We start from the raw sequence: 19,277 nt of genomic DNA on the forward strand, positions 1-19,277 counted from the left end.
GTTAGTGGGGCCCCGAGCTCCTCATTTTTCCCCCTCCACCCCGTGTCTAGTAGTTATGCTTAGAATAGGGAAAAGCTAGGTGAGCCGGAGGAGCCAGAGGGATTTGGGTGTTCAGGTTCAAAAGTTAATAAAAGCAGCGCTTAAAGTAGCTAAGGCCATATGAAAACTAACAGTCTACAGCACTCACCTTCATAACTCACACATTAATAACAGCTGGGATTTACGTCAGATAATAACGGCAGATTGAAGGGATACATTACAAAAAACTGCCATGAGACATTAGTTGAAAGACTTTGTGTACACTTTTTAAAAGTGGTGGGAAAGAAAGATAACTGGAACCAGTGAAGGATGAAACATAAATGATACTATACTAACCTTCAGTGAACTGTTCTGCGGCATGCCTATTCATCAGGCTGTTGATCGAGTCTGCAACACTGGTCTTTTTCCTAAACCTAACAGGAGAGAGTAACAAACCCAGGTTACTATCCCATGACAATGACAATGAAGCTCAATTTACAACTTTCCTTCATTCTCTAATTACGCGGAAGGTACAGGATTGTGCTGGGATACAGTTCTATGGACTTGGACAAAATGTTAAACACTAAAAGCAAAATATATATATATTTGTACATATACTTGACACATTGCAATACAAAGTTATTTGTTTTCTTCAATTGCTGATGCTTAATATTTTTATCTGATTTCTGTCATGCTGCCTCAAGTCTGAGGCAGCGTTGCTCTTTGAGGGACATTATTTTACATCTTAATGGTTCTGATACACTCACAAAAAGTTATTGGTTCATTGAGTCTAGCTTGTACAATTTAATAGGCTAACAGTCTGGGCTCTCATCTGCGATGTGCTACTAATCGATCTTTAAAATGCTAAATTAATTCTTGTGTAGGCTATGGCTCAAAATGAAAAAAGATAGAACTATCAACAATCTATATTAATGACTTGGATTACAGGGATAGAAGGTACTGTAGCCAAATTTGCAGATGACACTAAAACAGGTGGGATAGTAAGGTGCAATGAGGAAATAAGAAATTTACAAATGGACATAGATAGGTTAGGTGAGTGGGCCAAAATGTGGCAGATGGAGTTTAATGTAGATAAGTGTGAGGTTAATAGTAGAAAGGTTGCTATTCAACTGTAATAAATTTCTTGTTTCCTTACTGAACTGTGTTAAATGGGGTTGAAGTTTCACAGGGTTTCCCATAACATAGGAAACCCCAGGAAAAATGTTTAAATTCACCCTCCGAGGCCCTTGTCCCTATTTCTTGATCAGTAAGGTAGCTGATCGATCGCTGCACTCTGAAACATTTTCATGATATTCAAAACATTTGCAATGTGATCTGAAGCAGGAAGTTTATATCATCACTTTCATTTTCTCCTTCCCCCCCCCTCCCCTCCCCTCCCTTCTCCACTTCCATCCAGCTATATTCATATTTCAAATCTTTAAATCTCATAATAATCCATGGTATCCCTGTTCCCAGATCCCCTAATTATCTGGAGGAATCTGGGATAAAAGTAATTGAAACAGCATTTAGTTATTTCTCCTGATGCACTGGGAAAAATGGAACTCAAATACCGACACTACCTTCCACAATGCCATTGATCAATCACAGTTTTGTATGTTTTATTTATTATAAACACTTCAATTTTTGCCTCCACTGATATTTCTGGTGAATGCTACATTTAACGTCCTCACACTGAGCTCAAATATTGAATGGAAGATTACGATATATAATAACAAATGATTGGGATGAATGACAGTGTGGTTGGTATTTGGTTCTGCTTTACTGCGCTCATACTTTTAAAAGGCCAAATATGAGGGATTCTATCTAAGCAATGACAAAAAGCCATTGTCCCATATAAATTGGAGCAATAATTATATTACATAATCTATATTATTTATCTTCACTTGTGAAAAAGGCAAATGCTCATTATAAGCCTCCTACATAGTGTGCCGCCCTGTCCACCCCCACCCACCACCCCCCACCTATAAGGCATTATGCTATGTGGGCAGCACGGTGGTGCAGTGGTTAGCACAGCACCAGGGACCTGGGTTCGATTCTGGACTTGGGTGACTGTGTGGAATTTGCACATTCTCCCCGTGTCTGCCCGAGTTCCCTCTGCTGCTCTGGTTTCCTTCCACAGTCGAAGAATATGCAGTTTAAATGGATTGGCCACATTAAATTGCCCCTTGGTGTCCAAAGATGCGTAGGTTAGGTGGATTATGGTAAATGCATGGGGTTACGGGGAGTTGGTACAGACCCGATGGGCCAAATGGCCTCCTTCTGCACTGAAGGGATCCTATAACCTACAGGTCCTGCAGCCACAGCCTAATGTCCCCATCTCCACCTCTATGACCTTCAGCTTCTGGAGCTTAAAAGCCTTCAGAATTTGGAAGGGCAAATAAAGCAAAATTCACTAATAATTTACTCAGTGCTTCACCCGCTCCACCCTATATCTTTCATAGATGTGATGATGGCAGTGCAGGGGAAGCCTCCAGAAAACTCCTGGTGATTGTTTTCACTAGTTGGCTAAATCAGTAAAAAGAGAACATAAACTGAGGATTATTGAAAGATACAGTGGAGGCTGACTGCATACAGAGGGCCATTAGAAGTGGCTGTTGAGGCAGAGACTATGATACGTCATTTAAAAAGCAGCAATTTAAAAATGATGGGTGAAAGGCTCAGAGAAGTAGGATTTGTGTAGATGGCTCCAGCTGGAGAGCAAATCCAGCCAACTTCACCCAGAGAAAACACCAGCTCCCCTCTGTGCCTTTTCACCCACAGCTGAAGCCTTGGTTTGCAAGGCACCTGTAGGAAGACTGAAGATTTTAACATTATGCAATTTTGTATCATCTACAAGACATATTTCGCTGCTTCAGTCTTACAAATGTAAATTTCAAGTAATTTTCATGAAAAGCAGGCTTAGAAATGTTATCCTTTGCTGCATTTATCTTTACTGTGCTGCTCACATTGATAAATATGTGAATCCTGTATGTTTGTACTTGGTGACAAAGCTATTAGATATCGCTGAGTAGAAATTGCTCAGTTACATTGTTACGGAACTTTAGAGTTTTACTGCGCAAAAAAAACAACAACTTGCTTTTGGCAGATTGTTTGGGCTTCTTTCATTGTGTTCCCAGCATTAATAATATCCTCAGGTTCAAAGGTCATCATAGCTTGCATTTCCAATATTGTGGCATAAGTCAGGGAATGGTACATGCTGTCTTTGGCTCTGTAAAACAATAGAAAAAAAACAAGTACACAGGTAGTCAATACTAATAACCATGGGCCTACAAAGGTTTAATACCTAAACATACCAATAAAATCCTTCATTACAGTATTTAAACAAATCCCAAACCATAGAATTGATGGGATCATGTGTTCGGCTCTCCAAAAACCTTGATTTAATTTTCTGTTCACTAATGTGTGTGTATCAGAATTGTGCACAGCACTATGTAATGACATATCTAGCTATACGAGTCACCATGCTTCCCAATATCTGAAAATAGCTGCATATTTATAGATTCACATGACAATTTTTGCATAATCATATGAGTGGTTGCACAGAAATGTCACCAATTTACATTTTATCCTTGCACACACCTGGTGAAAGTTTCTTCTATTTGGTTGAGCCACCGATTTCCATGGTACAAGGCCATAATCAACGAGACAATTGATAACGTCCCCCTACAATCCCATTGAAATGTGTGAAGAAACCAAACAATTTACATAAATAGATTGGCGAAGTTGGGACTGGACTGTTCTCCTTGAAGAGAAAGCTTTGGAGACATTTGATAGAGGTATTCAAAAATCATGAAGGATCTGGATTGAGTAGATAGGGAGAAATTGTTTCCATTGTTAGATTAGGGGAATTAGCGTGGTAAACGCTTGGGGGTGACATGGATGGGCTTGGGTGGGATGCTCTTTCGGAGAGTCAGTGCAGACCCAATGGTCCAAATGGCCTCCTTCTGTACTGTAGGAATTCTATGATTCTTTTGGTGGATAGATTGAGAACCAGAGGCACAGATTTAAGGTAATTAGCAAAAGAAGCAATGGCAATATGAAGAAAACCTTTATTTCACACAGCTAGTGGTTAGCATCTGGAACGTCCTGCTTAGGAGAGCAATGGAGGCAAGTTCAATTCGGGCATTCAAGAGAGAATTGGATTATCTAAAAAGAATGTGCTGGTCTATTGGGATAAAAGAATGGGAGTGACTCTAGGTGAATTGCCCCTTCAGAGAACCAGCACAGACACATTAGGCTGAATAGTCTTATGTACTGCAAGCATTCTGTGATTCAAGAAAAGGAAGCGCAGCATTCAGTGCCCAATAGTAAGCCAATACATCAGTACAACCAATTATCCCTGTTGTTAGTGATCTATATTTCAGTCAAACACCTCTCTTAGTCAATCTTAAATACAACTATTGCATGTAGGAAGAAGTCAGAAAATGTTCACATGAGAATTTTAAAGAAAATGAGAAATAGCAATTAACTGCAAGATATAGTTCATAAATCACACTCTGGAAGCACTTCTGATCAGTCTGATTTGATAAAGCAAAGACCTGTGACTTATAAACAACTCACATTTGTGTAACACCATTCATATCCTTGAGACATCTCCAACAGTTATCAACTGGTATGACAGCCGATTTGTAATCAGGAACATCCCACAAAGAGCAAGGTGAACAACCAGTTAATTTATTTTGTTGGAAGGATGAATATTGACCAGGACACTAGGAACATTACCACTTTGTACTTGGTGGGCAGTGGCATAGTGCTATTGGCACAGGACTAGTAATCCAGAGACCAGTAACCCAGGCTAATACTCTGGGGACCCACATTTGAACCCTACCACGGCAGATGATTAAATTTGAATTCAATGAAAAAGCTGGAATTAAAAGTCTTATGATGATCATGAAACCATTGTCCATCATCATAAAAAACAATCTGGTTCAATGTCCTTTGAAGGAGGAAGTCTGCCATCCTTACCTGGCCTAGCCTACACGTGACTCTTTCCTGCCCTCTGAAATGGCCAAACAAGCCACTCAAATCAAGGGAAATTAGGGATGGGCAACAAATACTGGCCCAGCCCAGTGACGCCCACAGCCCATGAATGAATTGAAAAAAAGTGCCACAATATCTTTTACATTCATGTATTTCGGGGCTCAGACTCCAACAGTTCAGTTTCTATAAAGATTTTTTGTAGATCTTAGAAGGGAAGTGGTACTCTTAGTCCCCACTGGAGTCAGCTTTTCTCTGCATTATGTAGACATCCTACCCACAAAGCTGCACCTCACTTCTGTATCTGCTGGTGCTAAGTGGAAGCTGCAACTAATACAGTCGCCACTGAAAAGTCTCTGTAATGGAGACGCATCACTCAAACAATGAAGAGCACAGCAAAGAATGCAATGCTGATGGTCACCTGTATTTAAAATAATACATCTGAATTTGACCTTGACTGGATTAGATCATTGATAAGTAGCCTGATGATGCATAGGATTGCTCATAATTGTCAGCACCAACACAGGCCATTCAGCACAACTGGTCCATGCTGGTGTTTTCCACTCTACATGAGTCTCATTCCATCCCTCTTCATATAACCCTGTCAGCATAACTTTATATTCCTTTCTCCCCCATGTATTTTATCTAGCTTTCCTTAAATACATGTTAATCATTCCTGGCACATGGGTGCTTGGTGGCTGTTCAACAAACTCATTTGCCAGCTGATTTTTGACTGACTTTTTCCACTAATACTTCCTGTGAAGCTGAAAGAATATCAGTCATTCTCCCAACATACAATTGAGAGTTCGTTTTTAAGAAATTCATTCACAGGATGTGGTCACTGATGGCAAGACCAGCATTTGTTGCCCATCCATACTTCCTCTCGAGAGGATGGTGTTAGGCCACATTCTTGAGCCTCTGCAGATGTTTGGTGTAGGTACACCCACAGTGTTGCTAAGGAGGGAGTTCCAGGATTTGGACTCAGCAACAGTGAAGGAACAACAATTAAGTTCCAAATCAGGATAGTGTAAAATTTGGAGGAAAGCCTGCAGGTGATGGAATTCCCATGCACTAGAGTCAGAGAGTCACGGAGGTTTACAGCATGGAAACAGGCCCTTCAGCCCAACTTGTCCATGCTGCCCTTTTTTTTTAAACCCCTAAGCTAGTCCCAATTGCCCGCATCTGGTCCATATCCCTCTATACCCATCTTACCCATGTAACTGTCTAAATGTTTTTTAAAAGACAAAATTGTACCTACCTCTACTACTACCTCTGGCAGCTTGTTCCAGACACTCACCACCCTCTGTGAAAAAATTGCCCCTCTGGACCCTTTTGTATCTCTCCCCTCACCTTAAACCTATGCCCTCTAGTTTTAGACTCCCCTACCTTTGGGAAAAGATATTGACTAGCTGCTCTTGTCCTTCTAAGTGATGGATGTAGTGGATTTGGTGCAGGTCTTGGTGAGTTAGTGCAGCAGTGCAAATAGCAGCCATGGTGAGATGGGGGTGGAGGGAGTGAAGGTTGAAGGTAACTGAGGGTGGTGAAACACAGCTGATGCGGAAAAAATACTCAAAGACTAGTTTGAGATGGCACTCGCAATGATTAAATTTTTTTTTTTTAAATTGATGGGACAAAATCCTAAATTTAAGAAAAAGACTGTTTAAAAGCCTCTTTTAAAAGGTACCTGGACCTGCACCTTAACTGTTGTAAGCTACAGGGGTATGGGCCGGGTGCAGGAAGGTGGGATTAGAAAGGGCACCTGTGTGTCATTGGGCTGGCATGGACAAAATGGGCCGAATGGCCTCCTTCTGTGCTATAACTTTTCTATGGTTCTAAAATCCCTCACTCCTTTCGTTTCATCACATATTTTTTATCTCTTTGGAATATTTTGTTACTTATTTTAACAAGGAAAGGAACAATCCATAGTAGCTCACTGGTGTGTTTGAAGTTTTCTCCTGTCACTGTAAGAGTGGTGGTAGCGTGCAGCTTTTTAATAGTAGCCCATGCTCACAGGCTTAGGAATCTAGTCTGAGGATGAATAGTCCTGTGAGGAGAAAGTTGCAAGAAAGATTTTTTTTTTAAAAAAAGACCTGCACAAAGACTCTAAATGTGGAAGGACTCTTGTCTCCCCTATCTGCGCAAATATTGTCTAAGTTAATGCATGTGAACTTCTGAAAGGAAAATACTCTAAAGAATGAGAGCACAGTTTTCTTGCAAACATAGAATTTAGCACAAGCTGTCCAAATGCCATCCTCATTTCTTGCGCCTTCGAGAAGCAAATGTAATTTGTATGGTTACATTTCACAAAGAGAAATCTTTCATAGCTGGCACATTGAGAACATTGGTGACTCAGAACAACACCACACAATGCTATGCAAGAATATCATGACAAGGCTGTTACTTTCATTTCAGTGCTAGAATCCAGGGTGCGTGATTGGAAAGGGTGAGGGTGTCCCATAACAGTGTGAAACGTGCACCAATTTAACTCTGTTTTAATTGAGGGTCCTCCATGAACCCAGCAAGAGTTACTGACAAGAGAGACTGACAAGCGAGAGAGGGAATGCAGGCAGCAATAGGCCACTGCAGGGGATTGGGTGGAATAGTCCCAGACAGTCAGTCAAGTGGGTTCGTGGAACTCTGAAAGGAAAGCCTATGGCTGCGAAGGTCTGCAGTTTCCTCATGCAGTCCAGCAAAGTGCACCAGCTCTTGGAACCACTGGAAGGAAGGCAGTTGAAATAAACCAAATCCGAATTAATGTTTTGCACGTCAAAAATATAAGCTTAACCAACAAGTGAAACAGTCCCAATCAAAGTTGCAGACATCATCACATGTGACTGTGACAATACTACACTTCAATCCTCCTCATCCTTCTCAACTTCTCTGTAGCCTTTGACATTGTCAATCACGCCACTTTCTTCCAAAGCTTCTCCTATGTTTTCTAACCGTCCTTTCCTGGTTCAGAGATGAAATAGTTCAAAATCATTTCATAGTGAAGGGTTATAATCCTAATCAGAAGAATATGACTACGTATAAGGTATGTGCATGTGGCTAAGTCCTGGTTTGGAGTTCAATTTGGACACATGCCCCGATACTGGTGACTAACAAAACTTTGTGGAGTTGAATTGATCCTTTTGAAACCAGTCTTTAGTAATTGAAAGTCTAGAGCAGTCACCTAAAATCTATTCTTCAAAACATTCAGGTAGCAACTTGGCTTTCTCCAACAAATTATTTTCTGTATGAATAGTTTAACAGTTTTCTTAAGCAGACAGCATCTCTCATGAATTGAGCTCTGCATGCTTTTTTCATTGTAAGTATGAAATTTGATGGTCATTCATTTGGTTGGGTTTGAGCATTTGGAATGTATGAAATTCTGCAGGCAAGCAAGCCTAATTGAAGTCCAATACTCATTCTATGTTATGAATTGGCATTTATGTTGGCTTCCTTCTATGTTAGATGCCAAATAAACTATGAACCTGGATAACTGCATTTGTCACAATATTTCACAGAACCAAACATATAAAGCAAAACTCAATACAGAACAAACAACAATGAACAAAGAACAATACAGCACAGGAACAGGCCCTTCGGCCCTCCAAGCCCGCGCCGCTCCCCGGTCCAGGATTGAATCCTGAATCCAGGATCCCCGCCCAATTTTCCAGCCTATCTACATACCAATATCCTATCCACCGAGCTGTCCCTCACAGCTACGATGCTTTGTTCATTACAACCTATTAACTTACCCCCACCCCCCCATTCCAGACCATGTGATCTCCAGGGAGAGGCAAAAACCCAGAGTGAAAAACCCCAGGGCCAATATGGGGAAAAAAAATCTGGGAAATTCCTCTCCGACCCCCTGAGGCGATCGAAACGAGTCCAGGAGATCACAATGGCCCCGATCGGAAAATGCTTCCCAACCCTAGTCATTTCCACTTCCACGAACACCATATGAATTCCCTGCCCCCGAGACAGGTTCCCAACTATCCGCAGTCTCACTCTGTACTGGCACCAGCAAGATGATCATAGAATGAAGCCTTGAAACGAGAAACCAGGAACAATTAGCCCGCGCCGCTCCCTGGTCCAAACTAGACCACTCTTTTGTATCCCTCCATTCCCACTCCGTTCATATAGCTGTCTAGATAAGTCTTAAACGTTCCCAGTGTGTCCGCCTCCACCACCTTGCCCGGCAACACATTCCAGGCCCCCACGACCCTCTGTGTGAAATATGTCCTTCTGATATCTGTGTTAAACCTCCCCCCCTTCACCTTGAACCTATGACCCCTCGTGAACGTCACCACCGACCCGGGGAAAAGCTTCCCACCGTTCACCCTATCTATGCCTTTCATAATTTTATACACCTCTATTAAGTCTCCCCTCATCCTCCGTCTTTCCAAGGAGAACAACCCCAGTTTCCCCAATCTCTCCTCATAACCAAGCCCCTCCATACCAGGCAACATCCTGGTAAACCTCCTCTGTACTCTCTCCAAAGCCTCCACGTCCTTCTGGTAGTGTGGTGACCAGAACTGGACGCAGTATTCCAAATGCGGCCGAACCAACATTCTATACATCTGCAACATCAGACCCCAACTTTTATACTCTATGCCCCGTCCTATAAAGGACGGGGCATAAACAAGTTGTAACTTAATTTAAAAGCAGAAAATACTGGAAATAAGCAGGTCTAACAGCATCGACAGAGTTAGAGACAAAGTTAACTTTTCAAGATGATGACCTTTCTTGAACATTTGACAACAGATATTGCATTGGAAACTAAAATATCTTTTTCCAAATGCTGTAATGTGTTAAGGCAAGATGCTAGATATTCAGAGAGAGAAGGCAAGAATCCAAGGTCCTCAAATCTACTGTTCACTCAGATATTGGACAATAAGTTCTCAGGAAAGATCTCTGACCTGAAAAACTACTGCTTCTCTCCAAAGATTCTCCCTGACCTACTGAACATTTCCAGCATTTTCTTCTTATATTCTAGATTTGCAGCATCTGCAGTATTTTGCCTTCGGAATTTGCAATAGTGTATACACAAATTGAATTACTTTTTCTTCAAGAATTTGGACAAAGAGTTACAACAACAGATTTGTTTAAACAGAGTCTCTCAGCTAATATACAAGCAGCTGTTTGCAGAATTTCATACATTCCAAATGCTCAAACAGAACCAAATGAATGACCACCAAATCTCAAACTTATACACTGGATTCCTTTGTTGAACAACCACCTCTTTGAAGATGGTTCTTAGCAAAGACAAAATCTTAACTGTCCAACATCTGAATAAGCAGTAGGAGGGCCATGGATTCCTGTCTACTCTCCTTGATTGTCTTGCATTTTTACCAGCATGTCTCAACAAATGACAGCATTAGAAAACATGTTTTAGATTGCCAATGTAATATTCACCAAATCTTAAACTGGATTCAAATAAAGCATTAGTTATGACAGGGTCTAAGAATTGTCATTGCCTTTAACACCTTTTAAAGGGAGTTCACTGATTAATTAATTCAGGATAATGCTTTTAGGCCTGTCAAAGTAGGAACAGTTTGCGGTTTAAAAACCGCACCAACCTCCTCAGAAGACAAACACGGGACAAGGTGGACAGAGTACCCTTTGTTGTCCAGTACTTCCCCGGAGCGGAGAAGCTACAACATCTCCTCCGGAGCCTTCAACATGTCATTGATGAAGACGAACATCTCACCAAGGCCATCCCCACACCCCCACTTCTTGCCTTCAAACAACCGCATAACCTCAAACAGACCATTGTCCGCAGCAAACTACCCAGCCTCCACGAGAACAGTGACCACAACACCACACAACCCTGCCACAGCAACCTCTGCAAGACGTGCCGGATCATCGACACGGATGCCATCATCTCGCGTGGGAACACCATCCACCAGGTACACGGTACATACTCTTGCAACTCGGCCAACGTTGTCTACCTGATACGGTGCAGGAAAGGGATGTCCCGAGGCATGGTACATTGGGGAAACCATGCAGATGCTACGACAACAGATGAATGAACACCGCTCGACAATCACCAGGCAAGACTGTTCTCTTCCTGTTGGGGAGCACTTCAGCGGTCACGGGCATTCGGCCTCTGATCTTCAGGTAAGTATTCTCCAAGGCGGCCTTCACGACACACGACAACGCAGAATCGCTGAGCAGAAACTGATAGCCAAGCTCCGCACACATGAGGATGGCCTCAACCGGGATCTTGGGTTCATGTCATGCTATCAGTAACCCCCATGACTTGCCTGGACTTGCAAAATCTCACTAACTTTCCTGTCTGGAAACAATACACATCTTTTTAACCGGTGCCTAATGCTCTCTCCACTCACATCGTCTGCACCTTTAAGACTTGATTAGCTGTAAAGACTCACATTCCAATCATTATTCATGCAAATTGAGTTTGTGTCTTTGTGCCCTGTTTGTGATCAGAACTCCCACCCACCTGACGAAGGAACAGCGTTCTGAAAGCTAGTGGCTTTTGCGACCAAATAAACCTGTTGGACTTTAACCTGGTGTTGTGAGACTTCTTAAAGTAGGTACAGCCAGGCTGCCAAATGTTGCATAGTGTAACATTCTACTTTCCAAAGACAGCCTTTATTTAAATAATTCATGAACAAACAACCCTATAGCGTGGTAGCCAAAACATCTCAACTTACCATATTGAACTTTGCAAATGAGCACCACTAAATCAAGATTACTATTCAAAACCAAATGAAAAAGATGAAAAGTTAAGTTTTCGAAATACCATTATCAAAGCTAATGTTCAGAATTTCGATAGGCCTTTCCATCTTTGCTCAGGCGTCAAATGATAAGTGTGTACTTGTGTTGCCGGTCTTCCTCACAAAACAGCTATGACCTAAAAATGATATACTTCTCAAGCTATATCTTATATTTCCTGCAATCATGGAAATTGCACCAGAGAAGGCAATCGTTTGGGCTATTGCACCTATTTTGTGCTTAACCAGAGCTAACAACTCTAATCATGATTATAAGATCACACCATGGTGCCAGTCAAATTAACCCACACCATGTCTACCAGTTCCTTACCCTTTCTCTTAACGGGGTATCAAAACTGCATTCTGTATACCAATTGCAACCTAACCAATGTTTCGTACAAACTTAATACCATTTCCTCTGACACCCTTCCATGTAAAACAGGTCTTGTGGTAGCATCTCCACATTTAAGCAAGAAGCTCTTAAGTTCAAGTCTCACTCCAGGACTTGATGGCTATAGATGTGTTCATAATGTGGCCAGCCAGGTTGATTATCAACTTGTAAATACTTGGCATATATTGAAATAATTTACAAGTTGATAATCAACCTGGCAAGTGGTAAGAATGGGAGGGATTCCTGGTCAGTCATATCAGAAAAGACATTGGAGCCTGTACCAGCACTATCCATAGCTCCATAGTTCAGTATGTAGCCACAGCAATTTGGACTTCTTGGGGAGCTGGTTGGCTAAGTTGACTGGATGACCAGCTTGGATCAGATTGGTGCCAAAAACATAGGTTTAAATTCCCTGTTATAGCTGGAGTGGATTTGGGACCCGCCTCATTATCCTGAGCATGGCGAAGGTCGTGGTGCTATTGGACCTGCCCTTGGGAGATATGTACAACCCAGAATCTCACTAATCTTGTTATGCCCTTTCCTCCTCACTCCAGTCTTTAAAATTATATTTGGATTTGGATACCTAAATCCCAAAATTCCTGCATTCTGATAAGAATCCTCTCATTGGGTATGCTGTTGACCATTCTTCTTTTCATATTGTACTACTTCAAACTTCTCTACATTGAAGTACATCTGTTACTCCTCCATTAGTTAATTGCTCCTCAGCAGCTGTGGTTTTTTTTTAAAATTTGTTCATACGATATAAACATCACTGGCAAGGCCAATATTTATTGCCCTCGAGAAGGTGGCATTGAGCCACCATCTTGAACAATATATATTTATATTTAGCCTTTAATGTAATAAAAAGTCCCAAGGCACTCAACGGAGCATTATAAAAGAAAACACAACACTGAGTTACATAAGGAGATATTAGGTCAGATGACCAAAAGCTTGGTCAAAGGAATAAGTTTTATAAAGTGTCTAAAGGAAGGAACACAAGATAGAGATGTGCAGGGGAAAATTCTTGAGCTTAGGCTCTATACAACTGAGAGCACAGAATAAAACTGAGAATGCACAAGAGGCCAGAATTAGAAGATCGCAGATTTCGCAGAGGGTTGTGGGGCTGGAGGAGATTACAGAGAAAGGGAAGTGTGAGACCATGAAGGGGTTTGAAATCGAGGATGAGAATTTTAAATTCAAGATGTTGCTTGGCCAGGAACCAATGTAAATCAGCGAGCAATGGGGTGATGGGAAACAGTTAAGACAAGGGCAGCAGCGTTTTAGATGAGTTCAAGACTTACAGAGGGAAGAGTGTGGGAGACCAGTCGGGAGAGTATTGTTATGCCTAGGGGCAGCAAAGGCATGCTTGAGGTTTCAGCAACCGATGAGCTGAGATGGGGCAAAGTCAAGTTTTGTTATTAAGGTAGAAATAGACTATTTTAGTGATGGTATGAATACGAGGTTAGATGCTATCTCAGGGTCAAATGTGACACCAAGAGAGCAATAAATTGACTTAAACCCAAACTGTTGCCAGGAAAAGGAATGGCTTTGGTGGCGAGGGAACAGAGTTTTGAGTAGCAACTGAAAACATTGCCTTCAGTCTTCTCAACATTGAATTGGAGGAAATTTCTGCCCTTCCAGTTCTGGATGTTGGATGAAGAATCTGATAACTTAGCCACAGTGGAGAAAGCAAGAAATTGGGGTGAAATAGAGCTGGGTTTTGTTAGCAAGCATATGAAAACTAATGTTAGAGCAATAGGGATCCAAGTTGGATTCCAGTCTTGGGTGACTGTCCATATGGAGTTTGCATGTTCTTCAAGTGTCTTTGTGGGTTTCCTCCAGTGCTCTGGTTTGCTCCCACATTCAAAGATGTGCAGGTTAGGTAGCCATGCTAAATTGCCCCTTAGTGTCCAAAGATGCATAGGTTAGATGGATTATGGTAAATGCGTGGGGTTACAGGGATATGGGAGGTGGGGCTGGATAAAATGCTCTTTCAGAGAGTTGGTACAGGCTCAATGACCCGGACGGCCTCCTTCTGCACTGTAGGGATTCTAGGAACATGGCTAGTTCTGGAGCACAAAACTTCAGTATCATTGCCGGAATTTTGTCAGCGTCCATAGCCATTGCAATATTCTACATCGATATCAGTCTATATCTCCCTGTAACTGTATTCTTATTCACAGCTCGTCATGCCCTCCAATGCAAATTTCAATGTCCTTCCTCATGCTTATGCCCAAATTATTTATATAAATGCAAAACAAGAGAGGTTCTGAACAGGTCTCTGAGCATGCCATGAACTATGACCCGTTGATTTGAAATCATTCATCTCTACTTGCTTTCTGACACTGAGCCACACAGCTGTGTATTTCCACGTTCACCACAATTTTTGATGCTTCCTTGACACTTTAACCAGTGCCTTCTAACAATCGCATAAATACAAATCCCTCGGCTTCCTTTCATCTATGTCCCAATTTGCTGAAAGAATTCAATTAGTCTAGTAACATACATACCATGATTAATCCAGAAATATCAAAAGAACAAACAAACTTTAGTGCTTGTATCACAACTGGAAACTATCCTGGATGCATTCTGGCAGTCCCTTTTAATTTTGCCTACAAACTATCGTTATATCTCAGTTTAGCTTCAATTAAAGTTCCCTATATTTACAACACCATTACTATCACAAAGACCTACAAGTCTCACCTGTAACTTCTTTCATACTATTCAGTGATCTCTCAAATATCATACTGACAATAACATAGAAGTTCCATTATGCCCTAGCGCTATCCTGCCAGATTCCATCTGTGTGCCACCACCATGCCTGGTGGTTAAAATGCTGTCTTTACTTAATGAGGCCACAAGTCCTAGTTTTCTTTCCTTATCTCTCGTGAAAACTCTATACAGTGGTTGAAGCCAAGCTTTTGTGAAGGCTACAATATCATATCCCCCTATTCTAATAAATGCTTCTGACTACCAAAACATTATTTTGTATTTGTATCTAAATACCAAAATCCTGACACATTCATACTCATCAGTACTCTTTCCCCATTTCCTTCTCTTTTTGCTTCCTTCAGTATGTTTCACTGAAAAATCTCTTCTATGTATTTTAAGATACATCGCATCTACCTTCTTCTAACTTCCTATTTTGGACTACTTCTTCAGTCATAATTCTTACTCTTAACTAGTATCCTACGTGGTCTAAACTCTGCTCCTTCCATATTTGATACATAGAGAATTTTAGCCCATAGGACGGGAGTGTGGGAGTTTTAACCATCAGGATGGGTGTGTGGGAATTTTAGATTGCAGGGTGGTTGGGTTGTGGGTAGGTGTGAAGGTAAAAATTTTGAAACTCTCAACCCCAGACTCAATCCGCCCATTTCTGGTTTTAAAAGGGGCGGGTTATCAAACCACTCTCTGGACGCATGCAGATCAGTCACTAATGTTGTTTAAGTAGGCTCAATTCTTTTATTTTTAATGCACGGATTTCCCACGCCATATTAAAGGAAGTGAGAAGGGCCAGATCCAGGAAGTATGTGTCTTTATTACATTATTTGCAAGCCAAGAGGTACAGGGCTGTTACCCCAGGCCCAACAAATTTACCGCCCCACAGTCATGCCCAAGGAATCAGCTGAGCACCCTCAACCAACAGCGATGCCAGACCTCCCGCCATTCCCCACCCCCAGCAATACCTGATTCATTCCAATCCCCACGTCTGTATCCCCTCCAGTATCCCCTCCTAACAATGTGTGTATCCACATGTGATATCCGACCCCTCCATGAACTCAGGCACCTTCTGTGCCCCAGCAATGTCAGACTTACCTGACATCTGTTACTTGGCTGCTTCCCAGCCTAACACAGCCTGTCAATCTTACTGGTTGTCAGGCAGGAAATTGCTGAAAAAAATTTAGAACATAGAACAGTACAGCACAGAACAGGCCCTTCGGTCCACGATGTTGTGCCGAGCTTTATCTGAAACCAAGATCAAGCTATCCCACTCCCTATCATCCTGGTGTGCTCCATGTGCCTATCCAATAACCGCTTAAATGTTCCTAAAGTGTCTGACTCCACTATCACTGCAGGCAGTCCATTCCACACCCCAACCACTCTCTGCGTAAAGAACCTACCTCTGATATCCTTCCTGTATCTCCCACCACAAACCCTATAGTTATGCCCCCTTGTAATAGCTCCATCCACCCGAGGAAATAGTCTTTCAACGTTCACTCTATCTATCCCCTTCATCATTTTATAAACCTCTATTAAGTCTCCCCTCAGCCTCCTCCGCTCCAGAGAGAACAGCCCTAGCTCCCCCAACCTTTCCTCATAAGACCTACCCTCCAAACCAGGCAGCATCCTGGTAAATCTCCTCTGCACTCTTTCCAGCGCTTCTACATCCTTCTTATAGTGAGGTGACCAGAACTGCACACAATATTCCAAATGTGGTCTCACCAAGGTCCTGTACAGTTGCAGCATAACCCCACGGCTTTTAAACTCCAACAACCTGTTAATAAAAGCTAACACACTATAGGCCTTCTTCACAGCTCTATCCACTTGAGTGGCAACCTTTAGAGATCTGTGGATATGGACCCCAAGATCTCTCTGTTCCTCCACAGTCTTCAGAACCCTACCTTTGACCCTGTAATCCACATTTAAATTAGTCCTACCAAAATGAATCACCTCACATTTATCAGGGTTAAACTCCATTTGCCATTTTTCAGCCCAGCTTTGCATCCTATCTATGTCTCTTTGCAGCCTACAACAGCCCTCCACCTCATCCACTACTCCACCAATCTTGGTGTCATCGGCAAATTTACTGATCCACCCTTCAGCCCCCTCCTCTAAGTCATTAATAAAAATCACAAAGAGCAGAGGACCAAGCACTGATCCCTGTGGCACTCCGCTAGCAACCTGCCTCCAATCCGAAAATTTTCCATCCACCACCACCCTCTGTCTTCGATCAGACAGTTACCTATCCAATCGGCCAACTTTCCCTCTATCCCACACCTCCTCACTTTCATCATAAGCCGACCATGGGGGACCTTATCAAATGCCTTACTAAAATCCATGTATATGACATCAACTGCCCTACCTTCATCAACACACTTAGTTACCTCCTCAAAAAATTCTATCAAATTTGTGAGGCACGACTTGCCCTTCACGAATCCATGCTGACTATCCCGGGTTAATCCGCATCTTTCTAAATGGTCGTAAATCCCATCCCTAAGGACCTTTTCCATCAATTTACCAACCACTGAAGTAAGACTAACCGGTCTATAATTACCAGGGTCATTTCTATTCCCTTTCTTAAACAGAGGAACAACATTTGCCATTCTCCAGTCGTCTGGCACTATCCCCGTGATGTGGAGATGCCGGCGTTGGACTGGGGTAAACACAGTAAAACGTTTAACAACACCAGGTTAAAGTCCAACAGGTTTATTTGGTAGCAAAAGCCACTTCTGTGGCTTTTGCTACCAAATAAACCTGTTGGACTTTAACCTGGTGTTGTTAAACTTCTTACTATCCCCGTGGACAGCGAGGACCCAAAGATCAAAGCCAAAGGCTCTGCAATCTCATCCCTTGCCTCCCAAAGAATCCTAGGATACATTTCATCAGGCCCAGGGGACTTATCGACCTTCAGTTTATTCAAAACTGCCAGGACATCCTCCCTCCGAACATCTATTTCCTCCAGCCTATTAGCCTGTAACACCTTCTCTTCCTCAAAAACATGGCCCCTCTCCTTGGTGAACACTGAAGAAAAGTATTCATTCATCACCTCGCCAATCTCTACTGACTCCATACACAAGTTCCCACTACTGTCCTTGACCGGCCCTAACCTCACCCTGGTCATTCTTTTATTCCTCACAGAAGAGTAAAAAGCCTTGGGGTTTTCCTTGATCCGACCCGCCAAGGACTTCTCATGTCCTCTCCTAGCTCTCCTAAGCCCCTTTTTCAGCTCATTCCTTGCTAACTTGTAACCCTCAATCGAGCCATCTGAACCTTGTTTCCTCATCCCTACATAAGCTTCCCTCTTCCTTTTCACAAGACATTCCACCTCTTTCGTGAACCATGGTTCCCTCACTCGGCCATTTCCTCCCTGCCTGACAGGGACATACCTATCAAAGACACCCAGTATTTGTTCCTTGAAAAAGTTCCACTTTTCATTAGTTCCTTTCCCTGACAGTTTCTGTTCCCAACTTATGCCCCCTAATTCTTGCCTAATCGCATCATAATTACCTCTCCCCCAATTGTAAACCTTGCCCTGCCGTACGGCCCTATCCCTCTCCATTGCAATAACAAAAGACACCGAATTGTGGTCACTATCTCCAAAGTGCTCTCCCACAACCAAATCTAACACTTGGCCCGGTTCATTTCCCAGTACCAAATCCAATGTGGCCTCACCTCTTGTCGGCCTATCCACATATTGTGTCAGGAAACCCTCCTGCACACACTGCACATAAACTGCCCCATCCGAACTATTTGACCTACAAAGGTCCCAATCAATATTTGGAAAGTTAAAGTCCCCCATGACAACTACCCTGTGACCCCCACACATATCCATAATCTGCTTAGCAATTTCTTCCTCCACATCTCTGTTACTATTTGGGGGCCTATAGTAAACTCCTAACAACGTGACTGCTCCTTTCCTATTTCTAACCTCAGCCCATATTACCTCAGTGTGCAGATCTCCCTCGAAATGCCTTTCCGCAGCCGTTAAACTATCCTTGATTAACAATGCCACTTCTCCACCTCTTTTACCAGCTTCCCTACACTTACTGAAACATCTATACCCCGGAACGTCCAACAACCATTCCTGTCCTTGTTCTACCCACGTTTCCGTAATGGCCACAACATCGTAGTCCCAAGTACCAATCCACGCCCCAAGTTCATCTACCTTGTTCCGGATGCTCCTTGCATTGAAGTAGACACACTTCAACCCACCTTCCTGTCTACCGGTACCCACCCTTGACCCTGATACCTTCCCCAATACCTCACCACCCTCACTGACTTCTGGACTACAATTTAAAAGACATCCTGCTGGTAAATCTTCCCACATTATAGTATTTCTCACAAAATATGCAAAAAAAATTCTCAGATACTAAGGATGTCTGAAAAATGTAGAGAATGTGTCGTGAAGTACAATCTAAGGTATA

At 42.4% G+C, this 19,277-nt stretch overlaps 1 protein-coding gene across 2 annotated transcripts in view; it reads right to left on the bottom strand.

Annotated features, from left to right (window-relative positions):
- The window catches only part of ttc39a (tetratricopeptide repeat domain 39A), a 92,092-nt gene that overhangs the window by 43,873 nt on the left and 28,942 nt on the right, over nt 1–19,277 (bottom strand). For both annotated transcript variants that reach the window (XM_078218552.1, XM_078218554.1), the window contains exons 3-4: nt 3,116–3,247; nt 376–452 (exon numbers count right to left, since the gene is read on the bottom strand). In XM_078218552.1, coding sequence (XP_078074678.1) covers nt 376–452; nt 3,116–3,247 — 209 coding nt within the window. The remainder of the gene's footprint in view (nt 1–375; nt 453–3,115; nt 3,248–19,277) is intronic.

The sequence above is a fragment of the Mustelus asterias genome, chromosome 8 (assembly GCF_964213995.1).
Source record: "Mustelus asterias chromosome 8, sMusAst1.hap1.1, whole genome shotgun sequence".
Classification (NCBI taxonomy): Eukaryota; Metazoa; Chordata; class Chondrichthyes; order Carcharhiniformes; family Triakidae; genus Mustelus; species Mustelus asterias.